At 42.3% G+C, this 26,693-nt stretch overlaps 1 protein-coding gene across 1 annotated transcript; it reads right to left on the reverse strand.

Moving 5' to 3' along the window:
• Positions 1-6,262: 6,262 nt before the first annotated feature.
• On the reverse strand, positions 6,263-15,627 carry LOC136767462 (uncharacterized). The gene is made up of 23 exons (XM_066721260.1): positions 14,628-15,627; positions 13,815-13,833; positions 13,402-13,550; positions 12,862-12,993; positions 12,536-12,692; positions 12,230-12,334; positions 11,942-12,099; positions 11,471-11,611; positions 11,150-11,242; positions 10,987-11,053; positions 10,729-10,842; positions 10,486-10,619; positions 9,855-9,994; positions 9,551-9,695; positions 9,103-9,284; positions 8,837-8,974; positions 8,403-8,700; positions 8,094-8,303; positions 7,824-7,940; positions 7,423-7,536; positions 7,208-7,310; positions 6,844-6,912; positions 6,263-6,715 (listed from the first exon to the last, which is right to left on the reverse strand). The coding sequence occupies exons 1-20, from the start codon at positions 14,673-14,675 to the stop codon at positions 7,471-7,473; spliced, it is 2,613 nt and encodes an 870-aa protein (XP_066577357.1). The 5' UTR covers positions 14,676-15,627; the 3' UTR covers positions 6,263-6,715; positions 6,844-6,912; positions 7,208-7,310; positions 7,423-7,470.
• Between the last annotated feature and the right edge of the window lie 11,066 nt (positions 15,628-26,693).

The following is a 26,693-nucleotide window of genomic DNA, read 5'->3' on the forward strand; positions in this document are numbered from 1 at the left end:
AGATATATTGCATTTCGATGGGGGCAGGGAGGCTCAGTTGGAATGACAGTCTTTAATGACACTAGGCTTCAAGTTTCTCACTCACAGTTTTGTGGACACCTCTCTCGTTGCTTGCGAGACAGCTGTGCATCTACAATGGACTGATGGATATTGTGTATTTTTTTAATTACAAAAATCACAAATGTATATTATACATAAAAATCACTAATAGTTATATTTTTGTTTGTTTTGTTGTTGTTGTTTTATATACATGATGTATGAAATCCTGCTTTTTCCATAGTTTTGATCATTGGAAACATTATTTTTATTTATACTGTGAGTGTAGTCATACATATATGTTGGTGAAAATATTTAATTTTAAAATATTTTAATATATATTAGACTTTAATTCCACAAGTGCAGTTGTATTGCTTTACTGTGTTTATGAAAAACATTTAAGGAAAAGTAATCTTCACAATCTGCAGTTTACCTACTCGATGGATTTATTTTTCAAACCATGCTCATTTTCCCATGTATTTAAGGAACCAGTTCCCAAGAGACCATTGGTATTCTGCTCTATTTGATGAAAATAAACTGCTAAAGGGCACTGAACAGAATATATCCAGAAGAATGCATTCTTGAGGACACATACACAGTATGTGTTTCAGGGGGTGCGGGGCAATGTGGGTGTGTGTAATATGATGTGTGTGTGTGGGTTTCCTTTTATATTGATTATTTAATTTATTGGTTTGGTTTATTATTTTCTTGCTTTTTCTTCAATTATTAGTTGTGTTGTTTTCACTATGATCGTATCTATATTTCTTTTATCTTACTTTTTTTTAACTTTCATTGAGCACATTTGTATTCATTATGCACATTCCAGACTGTGGCATTCGCCCACTACCCGCCCACTCCGGCTCATCCAGAACTCTGCGGCTCGTCTGGCATTCTCTCTGCAACGATTCGCACACGCTACTCCACTGCTCCGCTCCCTACACTGACTCCCGTTACCGGCATGCATTCAGGTCAAGACATTGACCCTCACCTACCGCTGTCTCGACCACACTGCACCAAGTTACCTTCAGTCACTCGTCTCTCCATACATCCCCTCCAGACCACTGTGCTCCTCCAGTGCCAGAAGACTAACTCTGCCTCCTCTCCACTCTCCTTCCTCCAGAGCCACTCCTTCTCGTCCCTGGCCCCTAAGTGGTGGAACGACCTGCCCACCGAAGTCAAAACAGCAGAGTCCTTGACCTCATTCCAGCGCTTACTCAAGACACATCTTTTCCGACAGTATTAGTCCTCTATCCCTGCTAGATAGCACTTCACAGTTTTTATTATGCTTCTCGCGTTCTTGATTGTTTTCCTCCTTGCTCCCTTTCCCATAGCCCTCGACTGTGACCCTACATCTTGACAGCACTTAGCTTTCACCGTCCGGGATGTAGGACCTCACTTACTGTACGTGTGTAAATTGTAAATTGGAATTTGTAAAATGTATTTTTTTGAATTGCTATGTTTTAGCTAAATTGAATTTGTAATGATTGATGCCTTGTACTTAACTGTATTTTTGCACTTATGTTGTAAGTCACCCTGGATAAGGGCGTCTGCCAAGAAATAAAAATAATAATAAATAATAATTCGCACATTCCAACACACCTCTCCTCATTGGATGATATCCTCCTGAGCAATCAGACAAACATTTCAACCAATCCCCTCCCTGCTCCGGACCATGAACGTGGCTTTAAAAGCAGCCAGTCTGCATTTTCAGGAGATGGCTAGGAATAGAGTGAGCAGGAGGATGGGACCAGGTAGCAAAGCCTGAAGCATGCGGGAATCAGAGGAGCAAAGTGACCTGGAGGACTGGGCTGACCCAGACGGTGTGCCCCTAAGTTGAGTATTGGGACTGATCTCAGACTGAGTAGCAATGAATTGTGTGGCTGGAGGCTGTTGGGTTGGAGTATTGTCCTGTTCACCTGCAAAAATAATTCGGTAGTATTTGAGACTGCCTCTGTCTGTAACTTGTCTTACAGGGTCGGTGGAGAAGGGCGGGTTCCATGGAGTGGTGCTGGTGGTGAGACCGGGCCTGGGACGTTGTACCCGTGGGAGAGACGGGTTGGGAGAAGTCAAGGAAAGTACCCTAAATTCAGCTGGCAGTGCACGGTTCTAGTTACCAAGCCTGATTTGTATAGCGGTCCCTCAGAGCCTCAGTTTCTAGGTTCTCATTTTTCTTGAGGATCGTGGTGCGTCCGAAGCACTACGATTCTCATCGCAACCGGCACCCACCCCACTGGACACAGCCCGCGGGACCTGGACTCTTGGTCGGCCCAAGCCCGGGAGACCGGACAGTGTACACATTTCGCTTTTCATAGACTTGGTGTTCATTAGACCCCTAGTTGGTGTTTTTTTTAATATACAAACCACCCTTGGGCATAGGATTAGATTAGGTTTTAGTTATTCTTTTTTAATTGGGTTTTATTAGTTTTAGATTGTGGACCTACATTTTTTTGTTATTCCTGTACAGTATTGCTTGTGTATTAAATGCAGTTTTAAAGGGGGTGGGGGTTAAATCTGTAACTAGGCAGATGGTATGGACTTTGTGTCCCATCCCTCCTGGATTGTTGGCAGTGTATAATAAACTGCTTTACAACTGTTACTGGTGTTTGTGCTGTGTGTATCTAGGATTGTCTGTCAAACCTGTGTGGGGAGAGGGGTTTAGTGAGTCCCTCCCACCTACCTCACTTTAAAGTAAATGGTGTAGTTGTGGTTCTGTTGCTGCTATTGCCACATCACTATCACTTTTTTCCATAAGCAATCATGTCTTGGATTATTTCAAACAAGCATACCCCTGCTAAAAGTAGCCAAACCTATATCATGCAGGATATAAAATAAGACAATGCTATATTGTGGCACAGTTTAAGTACGGTATAAGATGGCCACTATATACGAACTAAATGACACTGCAGTATAACAACCTGCAAAAAGGAAATTCTGGAAATTCCCCCCCTCCATAAAAGGACAGGGTCTCCTTTCCCAGAATGCATTGCACGGGAGGGTGAATGCAGGCTGGTGAGGGGTGGACTGCAACCAGCAGTGAGGAAAGAGTATTGCTAAGCAGGCTTGACCACTGTTTGCTTTGAGAGTCTAATTAGGCATTCACCCGGACTGGAAGAAGACTACGATCACGGCAACGAGTCTCACTTCTGAATCACGACCACAGCTGTCGTATTTCCTTACAGCCTACCAGAGACCGACAGGAATTGACACATCATGTATAGTCAGCACCCTACACCGGGAATGTTTATTTTCTGTTTAAAAGTATCTTTAAGGCTACTCTTTTACATTACAACTGCCTGCAAATCTGGCTCCCTGACATGCCCGAGAATCCCCCATTGGTATCACTAGATATGTGGTAAAAACATAAATATTGTTGCACTTTTAGGTCGTGCAAAAGAAGACAAAAACACTGATCCTCATTGTGCAAGCAGGAACAGGCCTCATGTGATGCAGTAAAGGTTTATGTGGACAGAGGTGGAAAGAGTACTGAAAAGTCCTACTCAAGTAGAAGTACTGTTACTTTGATGAAATTTTACTCAAGTAGAAGTAAAAGTACTGGTATAAACAAATACTCAAGTAAAAGTAAAAAGTAGCTCATTTAAAAAGTACTTGGAGTACAAGTTACTTTTATCAAAGCCTTGTCACATGATCTCCAAGCAAACACTTAACTCTAAATAAAAAATATATATATATACAGTGAACATTTTGTCAGGGTTTGCATCGCAAAAAGAGAGTCAATTCACCTCCATTTGCGATGTGTTTTCTTGGGAGATTCGCTGATTGTGCGAGGCATTAAAATACGTTTTTTTTTTAATCCAAAGCAAGCATCGGAAATGCGTGTACAACCCAACCACGTACATGTATGGACACCATTTTCGTGTCAGAATGCATTGAGACTTGTTTCGCGCTCGCGTCCTCTATGGCAGTCTCTGGGGTCCGCCCTTTGCAAATCGTCCCGGGGGCGGGCCGAGCGTTCTACGTCATATCACTCTAATCCTGTCTCCCATAGGTGCTCAAAGCTACCACTTCCGAAAACCGCAGGTCTGTAGCTTTCCAATGAGCCTAGTTACGCCATTTCCGTATAAGCAGCGCTGAGCTGCCGGCCCTTTAAGAAATGCATATTTGAGGAGCGAAGGGCCGCATTCCATGCCATTACCCGAGTCCTGTCCCTCATTGGTCAACGGATCTGTCATTCTCTTTCCAATGATACCAGACACGCCCATATCCGAGCAGTGTGTGTGTGTGTGTGTGTGTGTGTGTGTGTGTGTGTGTGTGAGGCACAGAGCACACATGGGGAGACAGGGCGCTGACAGAATAGACGCGATCCACAGACAGAGCAGAAAGACGCGATACAGCAAGAAAAACAAATACAAAAAGAAAAATGGAATCTGACAAAAAATAATACACCATACCCTTCAAAACTAAATCATAGATGCTGAGTCTGTTTACAGCACTATGAAAGACACTGACTGTGTGTTGTTCGCAACAATAAAACGCCATGGCAGTGTGGTGGATAAAGTGACAATATTCAAAATATTCCAGATGTCTGGAATTCTATTTCCCCGTTTAGTATTCTTCTTTACTTGTATATATTTATTCCGATTGTTGGTAGTCTAATATAAATGGCTGCAATTTCTGTTCTGGAGGTCACTTTTTTGATTTCTGTATTAACGTTGGGGGGATTATTTGTTAGTTTCTGAATCTCCATTTTGTGCTGAGTGTTTCCATATAAGAAACTTGCCTCTAGCCCTTGTAGTTACAGAGTTATAAGTAACAATATGACAACAGTAAAATCTGGCAAAAATGGGGGGCCTCAGAGGGTTAAAATAAATAAGTTGTATTGAAAGTCACTTCAAGTTCATAACTGTATTAGTCAAGACAGATATCATGATCTGCACTGAGTCTAATGCTGAATGTTATGCAGCTGTAGAGTTTCAAACTTGTATTAGCACACCAGTTCCTCTCCTATGCAATGGTGAATGAAAGCACTACTTAATAAATAAACAATGCAGTCAGGGTCTGTGAGCAGAGATGGATAGTACTGTGCAGGATTTTGGAAAGGCTTGACTACACTACTACCTCAGGAGAAGCATGGAAGACTTAGTGGTATAACTTGGGTACAGGGATGAGCATGAGATAGGCTACTATCTACAGTCACACACCTGCAACATGCAAGCATTAAATAACAATTAATGCAAATATCTGTAAAATACATAAAATGCATGCAATGTAGAGAAGAATGCACATATCATATGTTATGATAACAAAACATAAAAAACACACCACTTTTGATCATTGGTAGACCTATATAAATTGCTAATCAAACAACTCGTGCTGCTAAGCAAAATTATTATTGATTAGCATGAACTGCTATGCAAATTTGAGACAACAAAATGTTCGCTGATATATATATATAAGGTCGTAGTCATATTGTTTATGTTAGTAAAAAACATGTCCATCCTTTATTCATAGTAGGAAGTGCCTAACTATAAACGGACAAACTTTGCAAAGTAATGTTTATGTTTAAAGCGCATTAAGCCACATTAAGCTTTTTTTAGACTCTCCCTCTGCTGCCGTGTGGTCAGCCATGTTTGATGAGAATGGAGCTCGACAGTGCGATGATCATCTAGGATGCCTGATGTAGCTGATGCGGGTCGGAGCTCCCCGCCCGGGATTTGAACCGCGCACCACCAGCGCTCCGCACCGCAGCGGCTCCAGCGCAGTACAGTGTTAAGCCCTCTACGCTAAAAGGCTGGGCCTCCTACCATGGGAGGCTTAACACTGTACTACTTTTACTGAGGGGTTGTGTCACTTTGTAACGGGCTCATTATGGCACGAATGAGCCACGGTTACACTCTCCCCCTCTAGCTCCTCCCAGCGACTGATAGGCATCAGTCTTATTGATCCGAGTCACGGCACCATTGTAGCCGATGTGGGTCGGAGCTCGGATAATAAGACTGATGCCTATCAGTCGCTGGGAGGAGCTAGAGGGGGAGAGTGTAACCGTGGCTCATTCGTGCCATAATGAGCCCGTTACAAAGTGACGTAACCCCTCAGTAAAAAAAAGTAGTACAGTGTTAAGCCTCCCGTGGTAGGAGGCTCAGCCTTTTAGCGTAGAGGGCTTCACACTGTACTGCGCTGGAGCCACTGCGGTGTGGAGCGCTCGGAGGGGCCACCGGTGGTGCGGGGTTTGAATCCCGGGCGGGGAGCTCCGACCCGCATCGGCTACACTGATCTACACATTGTATTTTGAAAGTCAGTGTGAAAACACAAAAGAACTGTGAGCGTGTAGATAGAACTGCAAATGCGCAGCAAGAAGCGTGAGCACATGTGTAAACTGCAAACGTGTTAACAAAACTGCAAATATGTAAACGATATTGAACGAGCGCAGAATTGAATTGTAAGCATAAAATAAAAACCGTAAGTGTAGTTTTGCACGTACAAGTTGTATTTCTGTGCTCGCTAATTTTGATAGTGAACTCACGCCATACAGGGCCTCTACAGCCGTGCCCTAGTTAGCCGGCAGGAGTCTGAACATCTACTAGTGAGTGGCAGCAAGGGCTCCACTTCCAGCCCTTCTTCTCTTTTCTCTTTTTCTGGGAGTCGCTCCAGTAGCTCATGGCCTTGACGGTGCAGCTCTCCGCCTCGGCGTCGGTCTCCACTCGCAGGGCACGCATCAGACCTGCAGACACAGGGAGAGGACAGGCTGAACGGGCAGCGCCGGCTGTGCCTGAGGGGCCGAGAGAGAGCGCAGCAGCAGGCTGACGCACTCTGCTCAAGGACCAGATACTCGCTTACGTGCTCCCTTACCTCTGAGAATCTCATCCATCTGTCTACGCCCGGGATGCAGGGTCTCTGGGGTGCTTCTAATCAGGAACCCTAAAGATCAGAGGGAGCAACACTGAACAGCAATTCAACACAGAGCTATTGAACACAAGGACATGTCATCCTGGCTGCCCCAATAGTTCCAATTGAAACAAATCAGTTAGGACTCATTGCAGATTCTTGGTTCTCATACCACTCCATTTTGCCATCCCCAAAATGACGACTGTGAGCAGATCCATAGCGATATTGATGGATCTGGACATTGTGAACCCAATGATCCACGCCACAATGTCCCCTGTGAGTGCTATTATGGGCCCATATCCTGCCCAGGTTGTTCTCATCTCCTCACCTATCAAGATGGCGGCGCTGGATCTGACTCCCGGAAACTGGCTGCTCAGACAGTCCACGGCGCAGCTGAAGGACCGGCCCAGGGTCTCGGGGAAATTGGACACCTGGAAGCACAGGGAGCCGTCAGTCCAGAGCTCTTGTCTCCAATTGAGAGTGCTTGATAGTGTAACTGCCAATTCAACTGAAGAAAGTGTACGAGCATGCCATTTCCCTTACCAAGTATGCAGCAAAGCTTTCCAGGAAGTCGCCCAATTCCCCTTCTCCCTAGCTGAGTTCAGTGGTGTTCAGTCTCAGCACTGGCCCACTGTGGATCAGGGACAGGAGGCAGGCCTGCACACAAGACACAAGGAGAGCCTCAACACTCAGCACTGCTGTAACGACACAGCAGCACAATCTGACAGCCGATCGTCTTCTGAAAGCCAGAGCGCGCGGCTTCTTGGCACAGAGTGATGCTCGGCCCCAGAACATGATCACAGACAGTAATAGACCATCCAGAGCAGCACATCTCAAATTCTACATTTTGTACATTTTCTTATATTCTTAATTATAGTCCCTCTGGGGTTTGCCCAGCCCCAGTGGGGGGTACAGAATGGCCAGGGCCACTGATGCACCCTTACCTCGGTCACCTCTGGGCTGGGGTCCTGCAGCTCCCGCATCATGAGGGCCCTCACTGCCTGGCAGCGGCACATCACCCCCAGTGCGGTGGCACCAGCACAGCGCAGCTCAGCGTCGGCCTGGAAACAAGCGGGGGGGTTGGTCAGGCACAGAGCGTCACACTGAGCACAACAGCACAGAGACTGGACACTCCAGACTGGACTAAACTGTATATAACGCCAGGACAGGGGTCTCCACTGCAGGGGAGTCAGTAAGAGCAGAGCAAGACTTACGCTTTCTAAGAGCAGAGTGACCCTCCGACAGATGTCTGCAATGACATTCTGGTTGATACTGTCCTGCCTCAGGTGGGGCAGGACCTGCAAGAGAGCGGACAGAGCTCCCAGGACCACTTCTGACTGCTTTCTGTCAACTATTTCAGCGACGTCCGTGCCCTTCAGGCCTGCGTGGAGGATTGCAAGCAGCTCCCGGCCGTGGTCTTCCACCTAGACACAGACACCCAAAACAACCCGTCAGCACAGAGACTCCCAAAGCACAAGTGTTCGTGTCGTGTCTCATGGCAGGTGGTCCTGTGCTGTCCTTACCTGGGCGGCAGTGGCACTTCCCAGGCCCTGGAACAGCGGCAGCCTCACACGCACCGAGCGGTCCTGGGCTCGGCTTATCAGGCTCTTCACAAGCAGGGCTCTCAGTGGCTGCCGCGAGCAGCCCAGCAGCCTGTTGATGGGAGAGTGAGGCGCCATCAGAGGAGAACTCAGCCACATACCTACCTCTGAGAAGAAGACCATCGCCGTCACTCTGTGCTGCTCCCGGTCAGCGCTGAGGAGAGGGACAAGGGCCTCCACAATGCCAACGAGCATCGTGCCGCCGTGCCGAGCCATGGCCCTGGAGAACGAGGGGACAGTCGGTAAGGAGACAATAAATCCTGAATGATCACAAGATAGATTGGACTGAAATGGTGTGAATATGTTCCTGTAATCGCTGTCCGTAATGAGGGCCCAGCTCTGAGAGAAACCCGTACCTGGATAGGAGACGGACGCCCTCATAGTGGCTCTCAGGGCTCTGCAGTTTCCTCCAGGCGGCCTCCTCCTCCAGCTGCTCGGTCACCGCCCCCAGCTGGGTCTGGACCAGAAGGTACTGCAGTGCCAGTACGGTGTCTCTGAGGGGAGAGGAGAGGACAGTGCTCGGCCTGGGTCTGCTGCAACTTCAGTACCAACACTCAGTAGAATAAACTGCTTCTCACACTGTGGAGCTTCATGTCCATTCTTGCTTGCTTGGGTCACTCACCTGCAGACACTCAGCGCTCCAGACAGGTCCTGGTTGTGGATGCCGACCAACCGTGAGAAGCGCAGACTCTCCTCACTGCAGTCCATCTGGAGCAGGAGGGCCTTAAAGAGCTGGGGAAAGACCTTCTCAAAGGCCCCTGCTCTCTCTGGGTTGGCCAGCAGTTCCCGCATGGCACAGGTCACCTGACACGGGGAGGAGCACACAGGGTCACACTCGCCATGAGAGAAGGCACACTATTTAGAGGAATACATTTCTGAAAGTGTCACAAAGACATCTTCTCCCAGGGACTGTATATATCCATAGTTGCTTCAGACCTGGGCTGTACGGGTTTCATTTATAATATTAACATAAAAAGCCCCGCTATGTTCTTGGTGTGGTTTAAACTGTGAGCAAGTGCACAGAAGCCCATGAAGATGTGGAGAATTGTCAGCTCTCTCTGGATACTCACAGCCACGGTCTGGCGTGCAGCCGACACACAGTCCTGGGCCATGTCCCCGGGCAGTGAGGGGTTCAGCTTTTGCATGAGGATGCCCAGCAGTCTGCGGGACAGCTTGTCCTTAGTGCCCATGGCCCTCCACAGCGTGCGGCCGGATCTGGGAAAGACAGGGCGGCTACAGTGAGACAGAGACACACAGGAGCTCCTCGCTGTTGCACACTGAGACGAGACACATGAGCCCTTTGGCACAACAGCCATTTGAAGACTTAACAGTAGTGGATCATTGTAAAAGACGGCGCTCCTGTGTATGGCTCACCTGTCCGGCGGCAGGGCCCAGCTCAGCAGCGTCTCCGCGGCCTGCTCCGGGTTCTGCGCGGCCAGGCGGACGACCACTCTCAGCTGTGACCCCGTCAGGATGTGTAGGCAGGGCTGCAGACACCCGAGGATCTCAGAGACCTGAAGGACAGAAGAGACAGGCGCTCAGTCTGCATGATACATAAGAACATAACGTTTCCAAACAAGAGGAGGCCATTCAACCCAATCATGCTTGTTTGGTGTCCAAGGATCCTATCCAGTCTATTTTTGAATGTTCCCAAATTCGCTGGGGAGTCTGTTCCAGATTGTGACGACTCTCTGTCTCCTGTTTTCTGACTACACTCCATCCCAAGATCACGATATACAGAAGAAAAGGTGCGTATTGAAAAGTGTAGCATCCACAGCACCGTATCTTTCTCCTAGAAGATTAAATCTATATTATTAACCACCAAACACAATGGAAAACTATACAGCACCAAAGCATTGAAGAAATCAGCTACAATTTGGGAGCATCATTTGCCTCATTAAACTGCCACTGCTGCCACCTAAAGTGAGAGTATGAAGGGAGTCAAATGCACAGACTGGTTGTCGCTGCCCGACCCTTTCCTGCAGTCTGGCCCTGTGGCCCTTACCTGCTCCTTCAATTCAGATCTTTGGGCCTCCAGGACACTGCAGAAGATGGCGCTGGAGCCCTGCAAGAAGGAGAGCTTGCAGTTCAGAGGATCACCATCACTGCATTCAGCTGCTCCCAAGGACTCGGCCTTCCCTGCAATCGGAATCGGGGGAAGGACAGGGAAACAATTCAATCACAGAGATCAGGAGAAACAATGTGGCTCCCAGTTGAGAATGTCTGCGTACTGACAGAGGACGGCTACCTGCAGCGATGAGGAGATATCCCAGTATCGCCCCGGATGCGGCCCGGCCTGTCTTGCTGCTGCTCTTCAGCTGTTCGATCTCAAATGTGGCCACCTTCTTCGGAAAGGTGTTTGCTGTTGGGAAAAAGCAGGCACCACAGAACACTGAGGTCACTACACCGGCCAACGGAACCACAAAACCCTGCGAGAGTGACTGCACCGGCCAATGGATCAACACCAGGACTCTCCTCGAGTGTTCGGTGCTGATGTGAGACGTACCAATGAGCATCAGAGACTTCAGGACCTCGCTGTGCTCGTCCAAGGAGCTCTCCTGACGGGCGCTGATCTGCAGGAGAAAGACACGGTCACTGTGTACTGAGGAGGAAAGCATCTCTACGCTGCTCAAACACCTTGTGTCACGAACGCTCCATAGAGGACCTACCTCCTGGTGCAGTGCGCCCAGCAGGCTGTAGCTGGAGCGCTTCAGCCAAATGCGGTCCGCAGCCAAGCCCGCCACCACAATGTTGCGCACATTCTATAAGATACAGAAAAACAGCCGCTGATACATGATGCACTATGGTTACTTTCACAGACCCCAATTAGCATGACTCATGGGTTACTCAATATATGTTTGAGCTTTCAACTAAAAATTATCTATGAAACTAAACTAAAAAGACCCAAACCCTTATACTGATGTTAAACATAAAACCAAGTCCTTAATCGTTAGCCTGTCTCACATCTATCCAAGCCAGCAAAGCCATACCTGGCCAAGGGTGTCACCACTGCAGCCGTCCTTGTGCAGCACCAATGTAGCTTCCATCAGCCAGGTCAGATTGGCCCGGACAGTCTCAACGGGCAGCAGGGTGGCCATGGCAGTCAAGGAACCGACCACCGTCTCCTGCAGCTTCAGCACCGACACAGAGACAGAGGCAACCGTTCAGTGTGCAGAACGTCAAAAGGGGAAAAGTGCAACTACAGGAGTCACAACTCAGAACATGTGTTACTAGATGACGCTCTCAGTCACCCCAGCAGCGCCAGCATATGAGAACGATCACTATAAAGGGTGAGAATTACTATTATTGATACCATGGCAATCCTCTGCCTATAGATAAATCACCTCAGCCTCATAAAAATAACAAGCTGGCAGAGGATCAGGGGGCCATGAAGCCTGACTGGTCACGTATGGAGCTGGATGTTGTACCCCCTCCTCCCGACACTTCCTGGCGGACCGTACCTGCAGACTACTGGTGTAGGGTGAATACCACCACTTTAAAACCGTCATGAATGCCGACTTCATGACGGGAGCAAAGTCCTCCTTGCTCACTGTGGGGTCCGGACTCCCTCCAGGGCCAGACGTGTACTCCCCGACACTCTGGCTGATGTTTCTGAGAGCTGGGAGAAGACAAACAGATGCAGGGATCACTCTCCGGGATATACTCACGGCTCAGCTCCACTGAACTCCACATTAAACAAAAATGGGGAATATCTGTCACTACAGGAATCAGCTGCGACCCTCACTCACCTGAGCAGACTGCCAGTTTAATCTCAACGCTAGTGCTGGTGGCCTCAAATAGCACGGGCATCAGGTGTTCAAGAATGGCCCTGAGGCGGGGCCCAATGCCGGACACTGCAAACAAATACAACAGGCAGTTACAACTTCAACTTATACAAAAACAGGCCACCTATCAGTTCACGTATAGTGTACAGACGCTATGCAAGGAGAGGGCGACAGATGAGTATCCCACAACAGCCATCAAATCTCCACTGCGAGAAAATCCCTTTCACAAAGCACAGTGGCTTCAGGGATCGAAGGAGAAGACAGACTTACCATCGCCTTGTGATAACCTGCCCAGTGTGGTTAAACACATTGGGTTTGGTTGGTTTTCCAGCACAAACTTCAGGCTGTCTATCACCTCCCGTGGAAATCTGCGTCCCACGGCCACCAGGACATCGCTGGCTGCCTGCTGCACATCAGGAGACACGTTCTGGGTCAGGGGAAGACAAGAGGAGTAGGGTGAGGTTGAGAAGGCTTTCTGGAGAGAGCAGTGTTTCTGGCACATCTGAGTGAGAAGGACGGACCATTATACAAACAAACAGGAAGGTCTTTTTTGAATGCATGCGTTTCATAGTGTCTGACAGGAGGAAATGGCTCACCGCATCGAAGACCATCTTTTCAACAGCCACTGAGATGATTTTACTGGCTGTGTCGGGGCTGACGGCCTCTACTGGGTTTTGCAGAACCTTCTCCATGGCCTGCAGGAAGGTGATTTGATGGTGATCGGCCATCTGACCAGAGGAACACAGGAGAACAAGCTCATGAGTGATGTTTTTACCTTATTGATGACTGAATTATTGAATTGATTACCTTAGACTTAAAACGTTCAAGAACTCATCAAGGTGCGACAATGAAAAGAAAATAACAGACAGTATAGCATTCAGAAACCCACCACTGGTTTGTAAAATTAAGTGAAGAAAGAAGAATGATGAAAAACAGTACATCATACAATGTTCACATTTTATAAGCTTTCAGATCAATTCCAGAAAATAAACCTGGAAGAAGAAACAGCTCAGAAGAAAAGCTACAAACAGTTAAACTCTGTCCAAACCACAGGTTCATTTGCACTCTTTCGGGAGCCTGGCGTTCTTGGCATTATTCTTGCTGACAAACAGACGCTGAGTGGTCTCCAGTCTCACCTCCGGGTACCTCTCAATATATCCCAGACACTTCACACTAAAGCAGTCTGGGTTCACGATGTGGGAGCGAGCCCCTATGCTCTCCTGGACGTGCACCTTTCGCACCTGCTTGCCGGTGTCAAGGGCATGCATGACATCGAACACATGTACTGAGGGGGAAATACAAACAAATATTGTCAAAACAGTCGATATCAAGTCCAGCACATCCTTATCAAACAACAGCAACAAGATTAGATTAGAGCAGAGCCACACTATTGTAACAGTCCCCTCTTCCCACAATGCACTCCTGCCCAGGTACCATTACTGCCAAAAGGCAACAGGTTGGTAACGCATAGAGACTAAAGATTGTATTATTCATTCTTATTTCTCATCATTACTATAGTCAGTAAAAAGTACTCAACACAGATACTCACCAATGCACTCGGACTCCATCTAGCAAATGTATTCATATAAAAATAAGAACAGAGGAATTCTGGGTTACATTTCATTTTATGTGATTGATTGTATTATTTTGTGTGTATCAACATAGTATACGTCTGACAATTGGTGCATTATACTGAAGAACATCAAGTCTAAGAATTATAAAGTTGAGTTTTTAAACATTACAGCATTTAAAATAGAATATTACAGTAAGGCAGTGTAATATAGTTTAGTGTGGGCAATTCAAATATGAATCCCAATCTTCAAAGCAGGCATTTTCCATTGCAAGGGAAGATATGCATACATACTCACAATGTTTTAAACGATGCAAGCAAGCAAGCAGGCAATCACAACAGGTACTAAAAGTATAGCACAAGTTTTTTGTTGACTGGAATAACGTGATTTGTTATGGATACTGTACAATTGTTAATCTACAATATATATGATTATACTTATTATTATGATTACGGTTATTATATTATGTTTTCTACTCATACAATTACACTAGTTTCAGATCAAAATTAGAAGTGTAGTTTAACACTATTGTCCAGTATCGCCTACAAGGACTAACATTTAAACAAGGAGATTCATAACGTTAACGATTAACATTGCATCTTAACAGAAAAGCCATTACAAATTTTCATTCGGTGAAATCAAACTCACAGCTGCTTTCTCGTCGTTTTCCACAAGCAACTAAAGCTGATACGTTTCTTTCTGTAAAGTTACTGAAACGTCATAGTATAATTAAGCCATCAGTATGCTAACGAGTAACTAACAATTACGTCACAGAGTGTCATGAAACTCACGCCTGGTCCGGACAGGCCACGCCCACACCGGATTCGAAGCGTTGGCATTGGTCGTTGGCGTTACGTCAATCATCTTAAATGCAGCCAATCAGAGGAAAGACATGGCAATCATTCTCTTTACACAGCCAATCACCTGCTGAGGACCACGTGTCAGCAGAGTCGCGTCAGCGTTGGCGTCCTTACTGATACAAATAGTTTTATATTAGGACATGAAGTGTAAAATCGAGAGGAGGCCTTTCGCCCCATCGTGCTCCTTTGGTGTCCATTAAAAACTAAGTGATCCAAGGATCCTATCCAGTCTATTTCTGAATGTTCCCAAATTGTCTCTTCAGCCACATCGCTGGGGAGTTTGTTCAGATTGTGAGACTCTCTGTGTGAAGAAGTGTCTCCTGTTTTCTGTCCTGAATGCCTTGAAGCCCAATTTCCATGTGTGTCCCCGGGTCTGTGTGTCCCTGCTGATCTGGAAAAGATCCTCTGGTTTGATGTGCTCGATGCCTTTCATGATTTTGAAGACTTGGATCAAGTCCCCACGTAGTCTCCTCTGTTCCAGGGTGAAAAGGTTCAGGTCCCTCAGTCTCTCCTTAATAGAAAAATAAATAGTATTGCACAGTTAATTAACATATAGCGCGTTATATTAACCACTACATTCCTTCCTGTTGCAGTTTATGTGAGGTGATAATTACGGCGAAATAAATACATCATAACTCGCAGCTGCAAAATGTGAGTGGGGAACGAGCTCAACAGAGACTGGAAACGCATGAACACAAATAAAGCCGCCGAGTTTGCGCAGTTCATCAGCCGCACTGAGACAGACAGCGCAGACACGGCCACGACGCTGCGCGAAGAAACGTGTCCATCTGTGCGTATTTCATTACAGGCCCAGCAATAAAGAAAACACAGTCATCTACACACAGTCTGCTCTAAACTGTTACAGTTCAAACCGTAAGGACGAAGCACAGCAGGGATCGCTGCGCACTGAGCAACACCTCCTGCATGGGGTTCAGTGCTACGGAGGCTGTTGAGGTACAAAATAAACCAACACTGTACAATCAAACGAAATATTGCAATTTGCAACTTCACATGACTAAGAGCACTTCATTTACATTAACTGAGATAACCTTCAAATATGAACGCAGAAATTAAAATGGGGACATATATAACTCGCCCATATCAGGACACATTTTATGTATGTAGTTAATTATTTATTAAGCAGAAATCTTAGTAAAGTCCAATGGTCACTGTTTTCTGTATTAAACTACATGAAAATACACTGTGACATTAATTCAGACTGGATAGGATCCTTGGATCACTTAGTTATTAATGGACACCAAACGAGCATTATGGGTCGAATGTCCTCCTCTCGTTTGTAAACTTTCTTATGTTCTGACTCAGGTGAAATGGATATCCTGATGATCCATGCTTTAATTCCTTGATGTTTAGAATCCTACAACTGTTAGAATGTTAAATTCATTCGAACTCCGAAGAGTTAGGAAAATATTCTTGTAGATCTTTGTTCATAGCATACGTGACTAATCAAACAGGTTTAAAAATGTATGGGTTTTCATTGCATGTTGTTTTTTTAGTGCAAAAGATATACAAAAGATATTTCAAATATAATCAATAAACTGTCTTGAAAGAACATCCAATCACTGTCAAGTTCATCATGAAAGATCAATTTTACTATTTTCTTAATATAGCTGCAGTAAGCTCTATTCCTGGTCTCTGTAATCTGTCAAAATATGTATACTCAATGTGTTATCTTTCCTACAGAACATTCTGCAAGCAGAAAGCCTTTGTTAACACACCGAAGTGAATCATGTATATATTAAACCCAGCCCTTTAACCCACCTTCATCATGTATTACAGGTTAACTATCATATTTTGAGTTGCATCCATTAGTTTCAAAAGCACTACTGTAACTGTTTTTAGTGATTAAAATTAAGAAAATAATAATCTGTTATAATATCTGTTTAATATTTGCAAGAAAGGTTCCAGAGCTGTTCATTACAATTCATTTTTTATCCCCCTATATTGGTTATAAATTATACAAAGCTCACTACTGTATTTTTTCTTTAAAAAAGGATTTATTAAATTACAGACATCTAGATTTGGAAGTCTCTCAAAGCAGATGTTCAAAGAGAAATCCCTTTTCTAAATGTCTACTCCACTATACAATCTCGTTGAACGGTTTCTTTTTATGTTTGTTTCTTAAATTCAGGACATCTCACGCTGGTGTTCCCTGGAGTCTTACCATACATACTGAAGGTTACATCGCTTCAGGCAGTGTTCAGAATCCTTATGCAGCATCTGACTGCTGAGCAACACATAACACTGACAAAACTCAACATCTAGATTTCAAGGGATTGCAGGTAAATCATGCAAATACCAATGAGAATCTGTTGTTCACATAACAGGAGGCTGTTTCTGTTGACGGTTCCCAATTCATTCCATGTTTGAAACATGTAGTTTATGCAGATACTGATGACATGCCCTTCTATAACCCCTTCTAACAATTATCTTTCTTTAACCTTTTTGGATGGTGTGTATTGGTGCCATTTATTTGTGCCGACTTTGTTAAAATATGTATCATCATTATTTATACTATATTGTTTTATAATTCTGTTGGATTTATTTATGAACCCGGCCAAAATGGCAAAACATTATTTGGATTTAGGCCTAATTAAGATTCTATCCTTTAAATTATTGTGTATATTTAAGGAAGTAGTCCACCTTAGGGAACATTTAACATATCATTATATTATGTTATATTAGTTAGAAGATATATAAGGGATTCACGTAAATAGTGGGATTAACTGTCTTAATGCATAACGTTAGTCTTTTGATGCAAATGACAACAGCAAATTATTTAATATGTCAATATTCAATTTATTTTACACATCTAAAGGAATTATTTTATTCTCAAATAAATACACACAAGAACACACACATACACACAAACCACTATGAATTAAATGTTTCTTATTAAGTGCTAAAACACTTTCGAGAACAAAGACAGGACTGATGCCAAGAATTGGCACAATGGGATTTCAACAAATAACTGTCTGAGCTAATGCTTTATAGTGGCACAAGGAGAACAAGAATACACCAGAACACTGTAATGTCTGTAGGCACGATATAAAGCAGATAATGGATTGAACTATTGCTTTACTTTGACAGCTACTCTCCATTTGAATTTAGCTAATTATGGTCAGTTTGGCCTATACCCTTGGGTACTATAACAGTGACCATTCTCAAATGTTTATTTTATTTTATTATTATTGTATGGTGAAGCCAAAAGGGCTGCAGAATCTGATTTTAAATTGTTTGCTTGTTCAGAAGACATATTTGGAATTGGGGGAATAGACCTTATAAATAGACTTGGTGGGCGTATGGTTTCTAATTTTTCAAAGCCATGGAAAACTCATGAATCCTTAATGCTGAATACATTTTGAAACTGCAGATAGTCCAGCTGTCCAACACAGTATATTGTGGTTGACATTTGTTTTGTGTATTACTGCTGTAGAATCCTTTTTTTTTCTTTTTTTATTAATTCTAATTTAATCACTGGTAAACTTTAATCCGATTGAAATACAGATCGAATGTACTGTTTTAGCTGTTTCAATTACATATATGCTCTATTTATTTTGTGTCTGACTTTAGTTAATTTGTGCTTCTTTAGCTCAATACAATTTGCTTGCTACAGATTGGCATAACTGATATAAAGAAACATTACATCTACATTTCCCTGCTATAGGATTATTTTATATGCATATATTTCCTCTTGCAGAATATTAAACCTTAATATATGGACTTAGTTTTCAGCAATGCAATGTTTCAGTTTAATATTTATAGTAATGGTTGTTCTCAAGATTTAAATAGTAAATTCCCAAGTGGATGGGAGACTTCTTGACAAAGATGAAGTAGGAGCTGTCACTGTGAAGCCAGGAGAATAACTGAAGCACAGACCTATCATCTTACCCACATGTAAATCAACCTCATAGTTTCTAACACCCGGCCTGAGTCCTGGCAATGTTGCATGCAAAGTACCACATTTATGCATAGCTCTGCATAATGTAGGCATTATGCTCTATTGACATAGGCACTCCATTTGGCACGTTAATTAGATTCATGCAAATTAGCAAAGATAACTATCCACTGCACCAGTAGATTGGTCAATGTGGTATTTAAATTACACTACATTTACAGTCAACTGGTTACACTGGCACCAAGAGTAGACCAAATCAAAACTTCACCTACCAGGGAAGAGCCAAGTACAGACTTTACAGTATCATTATTTAATGTATTTTCAGAATCCAAATTTTACTACCAAACAATCAAACACTATAGGGTATACATTTGTAATTTGCGATGGTAGATCAAAGTTTTAATTTTGTCTTGGCCTGTTATTTGCTTAGAGTAATACTGATTAATCGTTAATGTGAAAAAAAAAATACAATAAAAAAAATATATCATATATTTTAGAGAATGTAAACTATATTATATATCCCTGTCAATATTTGTATCAGACAAAACATTAAAAAAATACCAGTACATGGTTTGGTCGCAAAACAATTTTTCACAACTGTGTGACAATAATGAACTAAACTGTGTACCATTATGTCCCTGCATCCCATACAGAACCAGGATAATGACTAGCCATCTTTTAAACATTGATTCAGATAGATATACTGTTAAAATGTGCATCAATTGGTGGAGGTAGTAAAATAAAATGCATGAAAAACAAGCAAACAAACAGTAGAACTGCACAAATACAAAATAAATGTAATGTATACAAATAATATTTATATAATAGGAGGAAGAATGCCTGAATGTATTTTCCTATTTAATGGGATATTAGGAGCCAAACTTAAAATGGCACTTTATTCTCACAGAATTTAATTACGCAACAATTAGTTTATTTAACATTCTTTCTTATCCATAGTATAGATGTATTTATTCCTATATGTTGAATAATAAGAAGTAGCTCTACATAGTTTTTTAACTGTACGCCACTCGATGTTTTAGAAAATGGCCGTATAAGACAATATTGGGAGAATGTATTCGATTATTCAAAGAAAAATGCGAGTTGACGTGCCAGAGTTACTGCAGCTACACTGCGTCTTCAAAGAGGTTCATTCAGAGACAGCTGCAATGTAAATGTGTTGATGCTACAGCTGTGAACAACCTGACCGACACCTAGTCCACTGTCCCACACCAGAAATAGCACAGCTGTATATGTAAAAAATGTGGTAATGAACCGTGTTGAGAGTGTGTCACTGCTTGAGGCGGTTGTTTACTGGCACAGGCCTAGTCAATCTTATCCAATTGTAATCAATTTAATCGTAATCATCCAAAAACGTGACCAGCTCCATTTTTTCAATGGCACCCTTGCAACAATACAACATTGGGTTGTAAATGTGAATTTTTTGGTTGCAGTTTAGAAGCCTGCTACAGTTATTGCCACCTTAATATTTCAATGGACCTTTATTTAATGTTCATCCACCTGAAATGTACATATCTTACATAGCAGATTTTAAAAGTATAAAAACATTCTTATATACTGTTTCTATATCTATGTAAATGTATAACAAGTTACAAAATGTTAGAAATGTCTGTCCAATTGTAACTATGTTGTTAAATCTATGATACACTTGCCATATTAATTATGACAATTCAATTTTTTATGTCTACTGTATAACACATAAAGATGAATGAATAATTATATTTTTAAAATAGTGTACTATACAATTACATGCAGATCACAGTATTTTAATTTACAATTTACAAATGGAGTGGTTTGGATAACAATGGCATTAAGAGATACTACATCGCTTCTGTATCACATCTATTTTGCATTTTACAGTGCCAATTAACTTTACATAGAGTTCACTACAGAAAATTAATTGCAGTAGCACACTTACATATGCAACATAGATACTAGTTTTAGAATGAATATCATAAGTAATCAGAAAGAGGTATGTAATGTTTATATCAGTCATTATGAATACACTTCTCATTGAGTAAGATGAAAAAGACACATTCAAAGAAAGATGTTATACAGTGTAGTGATGATTACATTTTAATCACAACTATAAATACTGCATGGCCACCTGTACCATTCTGGCCATACTATGACATATTAAAAATGACTGCAATCATAGCTCTCTAATAACATTTCCACATGCTTGCACTTGTCACTAAGTAAATAAAGACAAATATGGTAGATGCATTACAGCTATGACACAAACCTCCTTTAATCAAAGATACCATTGTATGTTTATGCCCTTTGTATAAACAAGTCCAAAAAACAATACAAACGCATATTGTTGATGAACTATAGAAATTATGCATTGTTATTTCTTTCTATGAAACATGCTGTAGTATAAGCTGTTTTGACACAGAATCAACAACATTCAATATAATCTCTTTCAGATTTTGACATTCTTTCTATTAAGACAAGTCTCTCTATTAGAGTAGTTAAATAAGTTACATAGGGACGTTTTAATCATTTTGCCATTTAATGGTGTGTTCTTTTTTTTACTGACTTTTATGTACCTTGCCTCAAATAAAATTCCCCTTTGTTAATATATATATATAGTAACAGTTTCTGCCTTTCCTCTCTGAAAGATTAATTTGCATATTAAGTTGCACCTTGAACTGAGATTAAGGATAAAATGGAAACAAATGAAAAAGAGTGATGATATTTGCATATTTGTTTTTCGTGATATGTATGTATGTACAGTGGGGGGAAAAAGTATTTGATCCCCTGCTTATATTGTACATTTGCCCACTGACAAAGAAATGATCAGTCTATAATTTTAATGGTAGGTGTATTTTAGCAGTGAGAGACAGAATAACAACAAAAAAATCCAGAAAAACGCATTTCAAAAAAGTTATAAATTGATTTGCATGTTAATGAGGGAAATAAGTATTTGACCCCTTCGACTTAGTACTTGGTGGCAAAACCCTTGTTGGCAACCACAGAGGTCAGACGTTTCTTGTAGTTGGCCACCAGGTTTGCACACATCTCAGGAGGGATTTTGTCCCACTCCTCTTTGCAGATCCTCTCCAAGTCATTAAGGTTTTGAGGCTGATGTTTGGCAACTCGAACCTTCAGCTCCCTCCACAGATTTTCTATGGGATTAAGGTCTGGAGGCTGGCTAGGCCACTCCAGGACCTTAATGTGCTTCTTGAGCCACTCCTTTGTTGCCTTGGCTGTGTGTTTTGGGTCATTGTCATGCTGGAATACCCATCCATGACCCATTTTCAATGCCCTGGCTGAGGGAAGGAGGTTCTCACCCATGATTTGACGGTACATGGCCCCGTCCATCGTCCCTTTGATGCGGTGCAGTTGTCCTGTCCCCTTAGCAGAAAAACACCCCCACAGCATAATGTTTCCACCTCCATGTTTGACGGTGGGGATGGTGTTCTTGGGGTCATTCCTCCTCCTCCAAACACGGCGAGTTGAGTTGATGCCAAAGAGCTTGATTTTGGTCTCATCTGACCACAACACTTTCACCCAGTTCTCCTCTGAATCATTCAGATGTTCATTGGCAAACTTCAGATGGGCCTGTACATGTGCTTTCTTGAGCAGGGGGACCTTGCGGGCGCTGCAGGATTTCAGTCCTTCACGGCGTAGTGTGTTACCAATTGTTTTCTTGGTGACTATGATCCCAGCTGCCTTGAGATCATTAACAAGATCCTCCCGTGTAGTTCTGGGATGATTCCTCACTGTTCTCATGATCATTGAAACTCCACGAGGTGAGATCTTGCATGGAGCCCCAGACCGAGGGAGACTGACAGTTTTTTGTGTTTCTTCCATTTGCGAATAATCGCACCAACTGTTGTCACCTTCTCACCAAGCTGCTTGGCGATGGTCTTGTAGCCCATTCCAGCCTTGTGTAGGTCTACAATCTTGTCCCTGACATCCTTGGCCAGCTCTTTGGTCTTGACCATGGTGGAGAGTTTGGAATCTGATTGATTGATTGCTTCTGTGGACAGGTGTCTTTTATACAGGTAACGAGCTGAGATTAGGGGCACTCCCTTTAAGAGAGTGCTCCTAATCTCAGCTCGTTACCTGTATAAAAGACACCTGGGAGCCAGAAATCTTGCTGATTGATAGGGGATCAAATACTTATTTCCCTCATTAACACGCAAATCAATTTATAACTTTTTTGAAATTAGTTTTTCTGGATTTTTTTGCTGTTATTCTGTCTTTCACTGTTAAAATACACCTACCATTAAAATTATAGACTGATCATTTCTTTGTCAGTGGGCAAACGTACAAAATCAGCAGGGGATCAAATACTTTTTTCCCTCACTGTATGTATGTATGTATGTATGTATGTATGTATGTATGTAAAGTTAGTTCAATAAATATTTGGACAGTGACACAATTTTCATAATTTTGGCTTAGTATGCCACTACAATGGATTTGAAATGAAAGACTTGCATCTTTAATTTGAGGGTAGTTACATCCAAATTGGTTGAACAGTGTAGGAATTACACCCATTTTTATACGTGATCCCCCCAATTTTAGGGACTCAAAAGTATTTGGACAAACTAACATATTAAGTTGTGAGTTTCAATACTTGGTTGCAAATCCTTTGCAGTCAATGACTGCCTGAAGTCTGGAACCCATAGACATCACCAGATGCTGGGTTTCTTCCCTGGTGATGCTCTGCCAGGCCTGCACTGCAGCTGTCTTTAGTTCCTGCTTGTTCTTGGGGTGTTTGCCTTCAGTTTTGCCTTATAAATCAAAACAAACCAATCAGAGAGATAGTAAAAACATTAGGTGTGGCCAAATCAAGTATTTGGTACATTCTTAAAAAGAAAGAATGCACTGGTGAGCTCAGGAACACCAAAAGGCCCGGAAGACCACGGGAAACAACTGTGGTGGATGACAGAATAACTCTTTCCCTGGTGAAGAAAAACCCCTTCACAAGGAGGCAGGCGTATCTGTGTCAAAGTTAACAATCAAGAGAAGACTTCACCAGAGTAAATACATAGGGTTTACCACTAGATGTAAATGGGAAACAGGAAGACCAGATTAGAGTTTGCCAAAAAAACATCTAGAGAACCCTGTACAGTTCTGGAACAACATCCTATGGACAGATGAGACAAAGATCAACTTGTACCAGAATGATGGGAAGAGAAGAGTATGGAGAAGGGATCTGAAGCATACCACCTCATCTGTGAAGCATGTTATGGCACGGGCATGTGTGGCTGCCAAGAGAACTGGTTCCCTTGTATTTATTGAAGATGTGACTGCTGACAAAAGCAGCAGGATTAATTCTGAAGTGTTCAGGGCTATATGATCTGCTCAGATTCAGCCAAATGCTTCACAACTCATTGGACAGCGCTTCACAGTGCAGATGGACAATGACCCGAAACATACTGCGAAAGCAACCCAAGACGTTTCTAAGGTGAAGAAGTGTAATGTTCTGCAATGGCCAAGTCAGTCACCTGTCCTGAATCCAATTGAGCAGCATTTCACTTGCTGAGGGCAAAACCGAAGGCAAAACACCAAGAACAAGCAGGAACTAAAGACAGCTGCAGTGCAGGCCTGGCAGAGCATCACCAGGGAAGAAACCCAGCATCTGCTGATGTCTATGGGTTCCAGACTTCAGGCAGTCATTGACTGCAAAGGATTTGCAACCAAGTATTGAAACTCACAATTTAATTTTTGATTATGTTAGTTGGTCCAATTTTTATTATTTATTTATTTATTTATTGGCAGACCAGGGCGACTTACAAAATATAAGCGCAATACAAAGTGCAAAAATACAGTGCAGTTCAAGGCATAAAACATTACAAATTCCACTTTACATAATACAGTTCAAATCAAAGCATAATACATTTTAGACATTCCAGGTTACACAAGTGTATACAATATATGAGGTATTACATCCTGGATTGTTAAAGCCGAGTGCACACAGGATGTTAGGTCACAGTCAAGGACCAAGGGAAAGGGAGCATAGGGGAAATCAACATAATACGAGTACTAGTAACGCAAGGCAAGTAGTAAGATAAAACAGTGTAAAGTGCTATCTTACAGGAGAGTAAATGACTAAATTACAAGTACTGTCTGAAAAGATTACTTTTGAGACCCTAAAATTGGGGGGACCACATATAAAAATTGGTGTAATTCCTACACCATTCAGCCAATTTGGATGTAACTACCCTCAAATTAAAGATGAAAGTCTACACTTTAAGTTTCACTTTAAGTACACTTTGTTTCTTTTCAAATCCATTGTGGTGGCACACAGAGCCAAAATGATGACAATTGTGTCACTGTCCGAATATTTATGGACCTAACTGTATGTATGTATTTATTCATGTAGTGAAGGACAGCCCTGGGAAATGTTCTCAAATTAATATGATTGCTTGACTGAGGCTGCATCTGAATTTATTCAAAGATTAGAATCACAGCAAGGTTGGAGGTGGCTATTTCCTTAAGGTCCTGCTTGAGGCTGGGGGTGGGGGTGGGGGTATCTGCACCGACTCACCAAACACAGTCTGGGTCTGAGTCAGAGCCGTATTCTTGCTGTAGCACAGTGCTTTGTACGTTTTCAGTTCTGTACTGTTCCACACTGCCTCTTCAGACTCCCCTGTTTACCAGCTGAGTTTAATTAACTGTGAAACCCACATTATTGACATTAAATTACCCCAAACAAATATTGTCAAATAAACATCATGATCTTATACAGTTATAATTCTATATGAGGGGAACTATAGCTTTGACACTATGATATTATTTCAAGACTATTTTAAGAAATGTTTAATTGAAGATTTTTTTTGTTTTTTATCGTTATTCTGAACCATAGTCAACCCAAACATCTTAAAATATGAGTAGTTCACACTTGTACCAAATCATTCCTAAATTATGATATAATGTGCACCTCAGACATGACCAAATAAAAACAAACAAACATATAAAAACAAAAAAACGACTTACTGTACTGCGCAGACTGGCTGGTACTGATTGTATGGATGTAGACACCCTGGAAAGAATTGTCACCCATGGGATTCCTAGACTTAAAAGGAGACTTTTTCCTAATTACATTACAATATGCACACAAGAGGTTATACTGTGGACTGACTTTAATATTTTGGAAGTATTACTGCAAACAGTGGTATTGTGGTCATTGTTTCTGATGTAGTATAATGTCTGTTTTTGTATTCCACATTCAGTGTAACAGTGTGTGCTCCTGTTTCATTTAATTCACGTTTCTCACACTTAGTGTCTGTTTCCATCGTATGACACTAAGTAAGGGCAGAATTTGTTCGGACTGTCTAGATGAAGATTACTGGATATTATATATATATATTGATAATGAATTGTACTACTATTTGGAAAAGTTGTTCATTGATGTATTTTATTTATTTTCCAGGAATAAACCCATAGTGATGGGAAAAATATCCATCAGAATCCTATAAAAGTGAAAGGCAGGTGTATTAATCAATTTGCATTTAATCCTCATATTAAGAGATGGGGGCTGATCATTTTACTACTGTTGGTCCAAATTTAATATGATAGACTTGAAGGGTTTGTTTTTATGGTAAAAAGCAGAAAATTGTTTGCAGATTTTTACTACATTACATCTCATCCCAGAGAGCTTGCCTATGTTTGATCTTCAAAGATTTTTTGTTTAAAATGAATAAAGTTTATTCCTTACAATTAGGATATAATATTGTCTAATGTTGTTTGGGACAACTTAGGACCTATCAAGTGAAACGTTAAATAGGGACTGACATTTACTAGAGATCACTTTCTTTCAGGTGACTAATGAGGTTCATAGAAGATCACATTCTTTCTAATAAAAATATGTAGAGTAGGGATAATTAGATGCACATCCTTACTGTGATGATTAATTGTGTCATATTCCAAAGCTCATCCAAATGTCTGCTTGGCTCCCTATTCGTTTATTCATGTATTGACAAGATACATTGCTTACAGTTATGCAACTTGAAAGGTAATTTTTATTTTAATTTTACTGATGGCTTCTCAATCTGGCAGATATATAACTATATAAAAGACTACCCTGGAAATATACTCCTGAAACC

Source organism: Amia ocellicauda, chromosome 2 (assembly GCF_036373705.1).
Source record: "Amia ocellicauda isolate fAmiCal2 chromosome 2, fAmiCal2.hap1, whole genome shotgun sequence".
NCBI classification, from domain to species: Eukaryota; Metazoa; Chordata; class Actinopteri; order Amiiformes; family Amiidae; genus Amia; species Amia ocellicauda.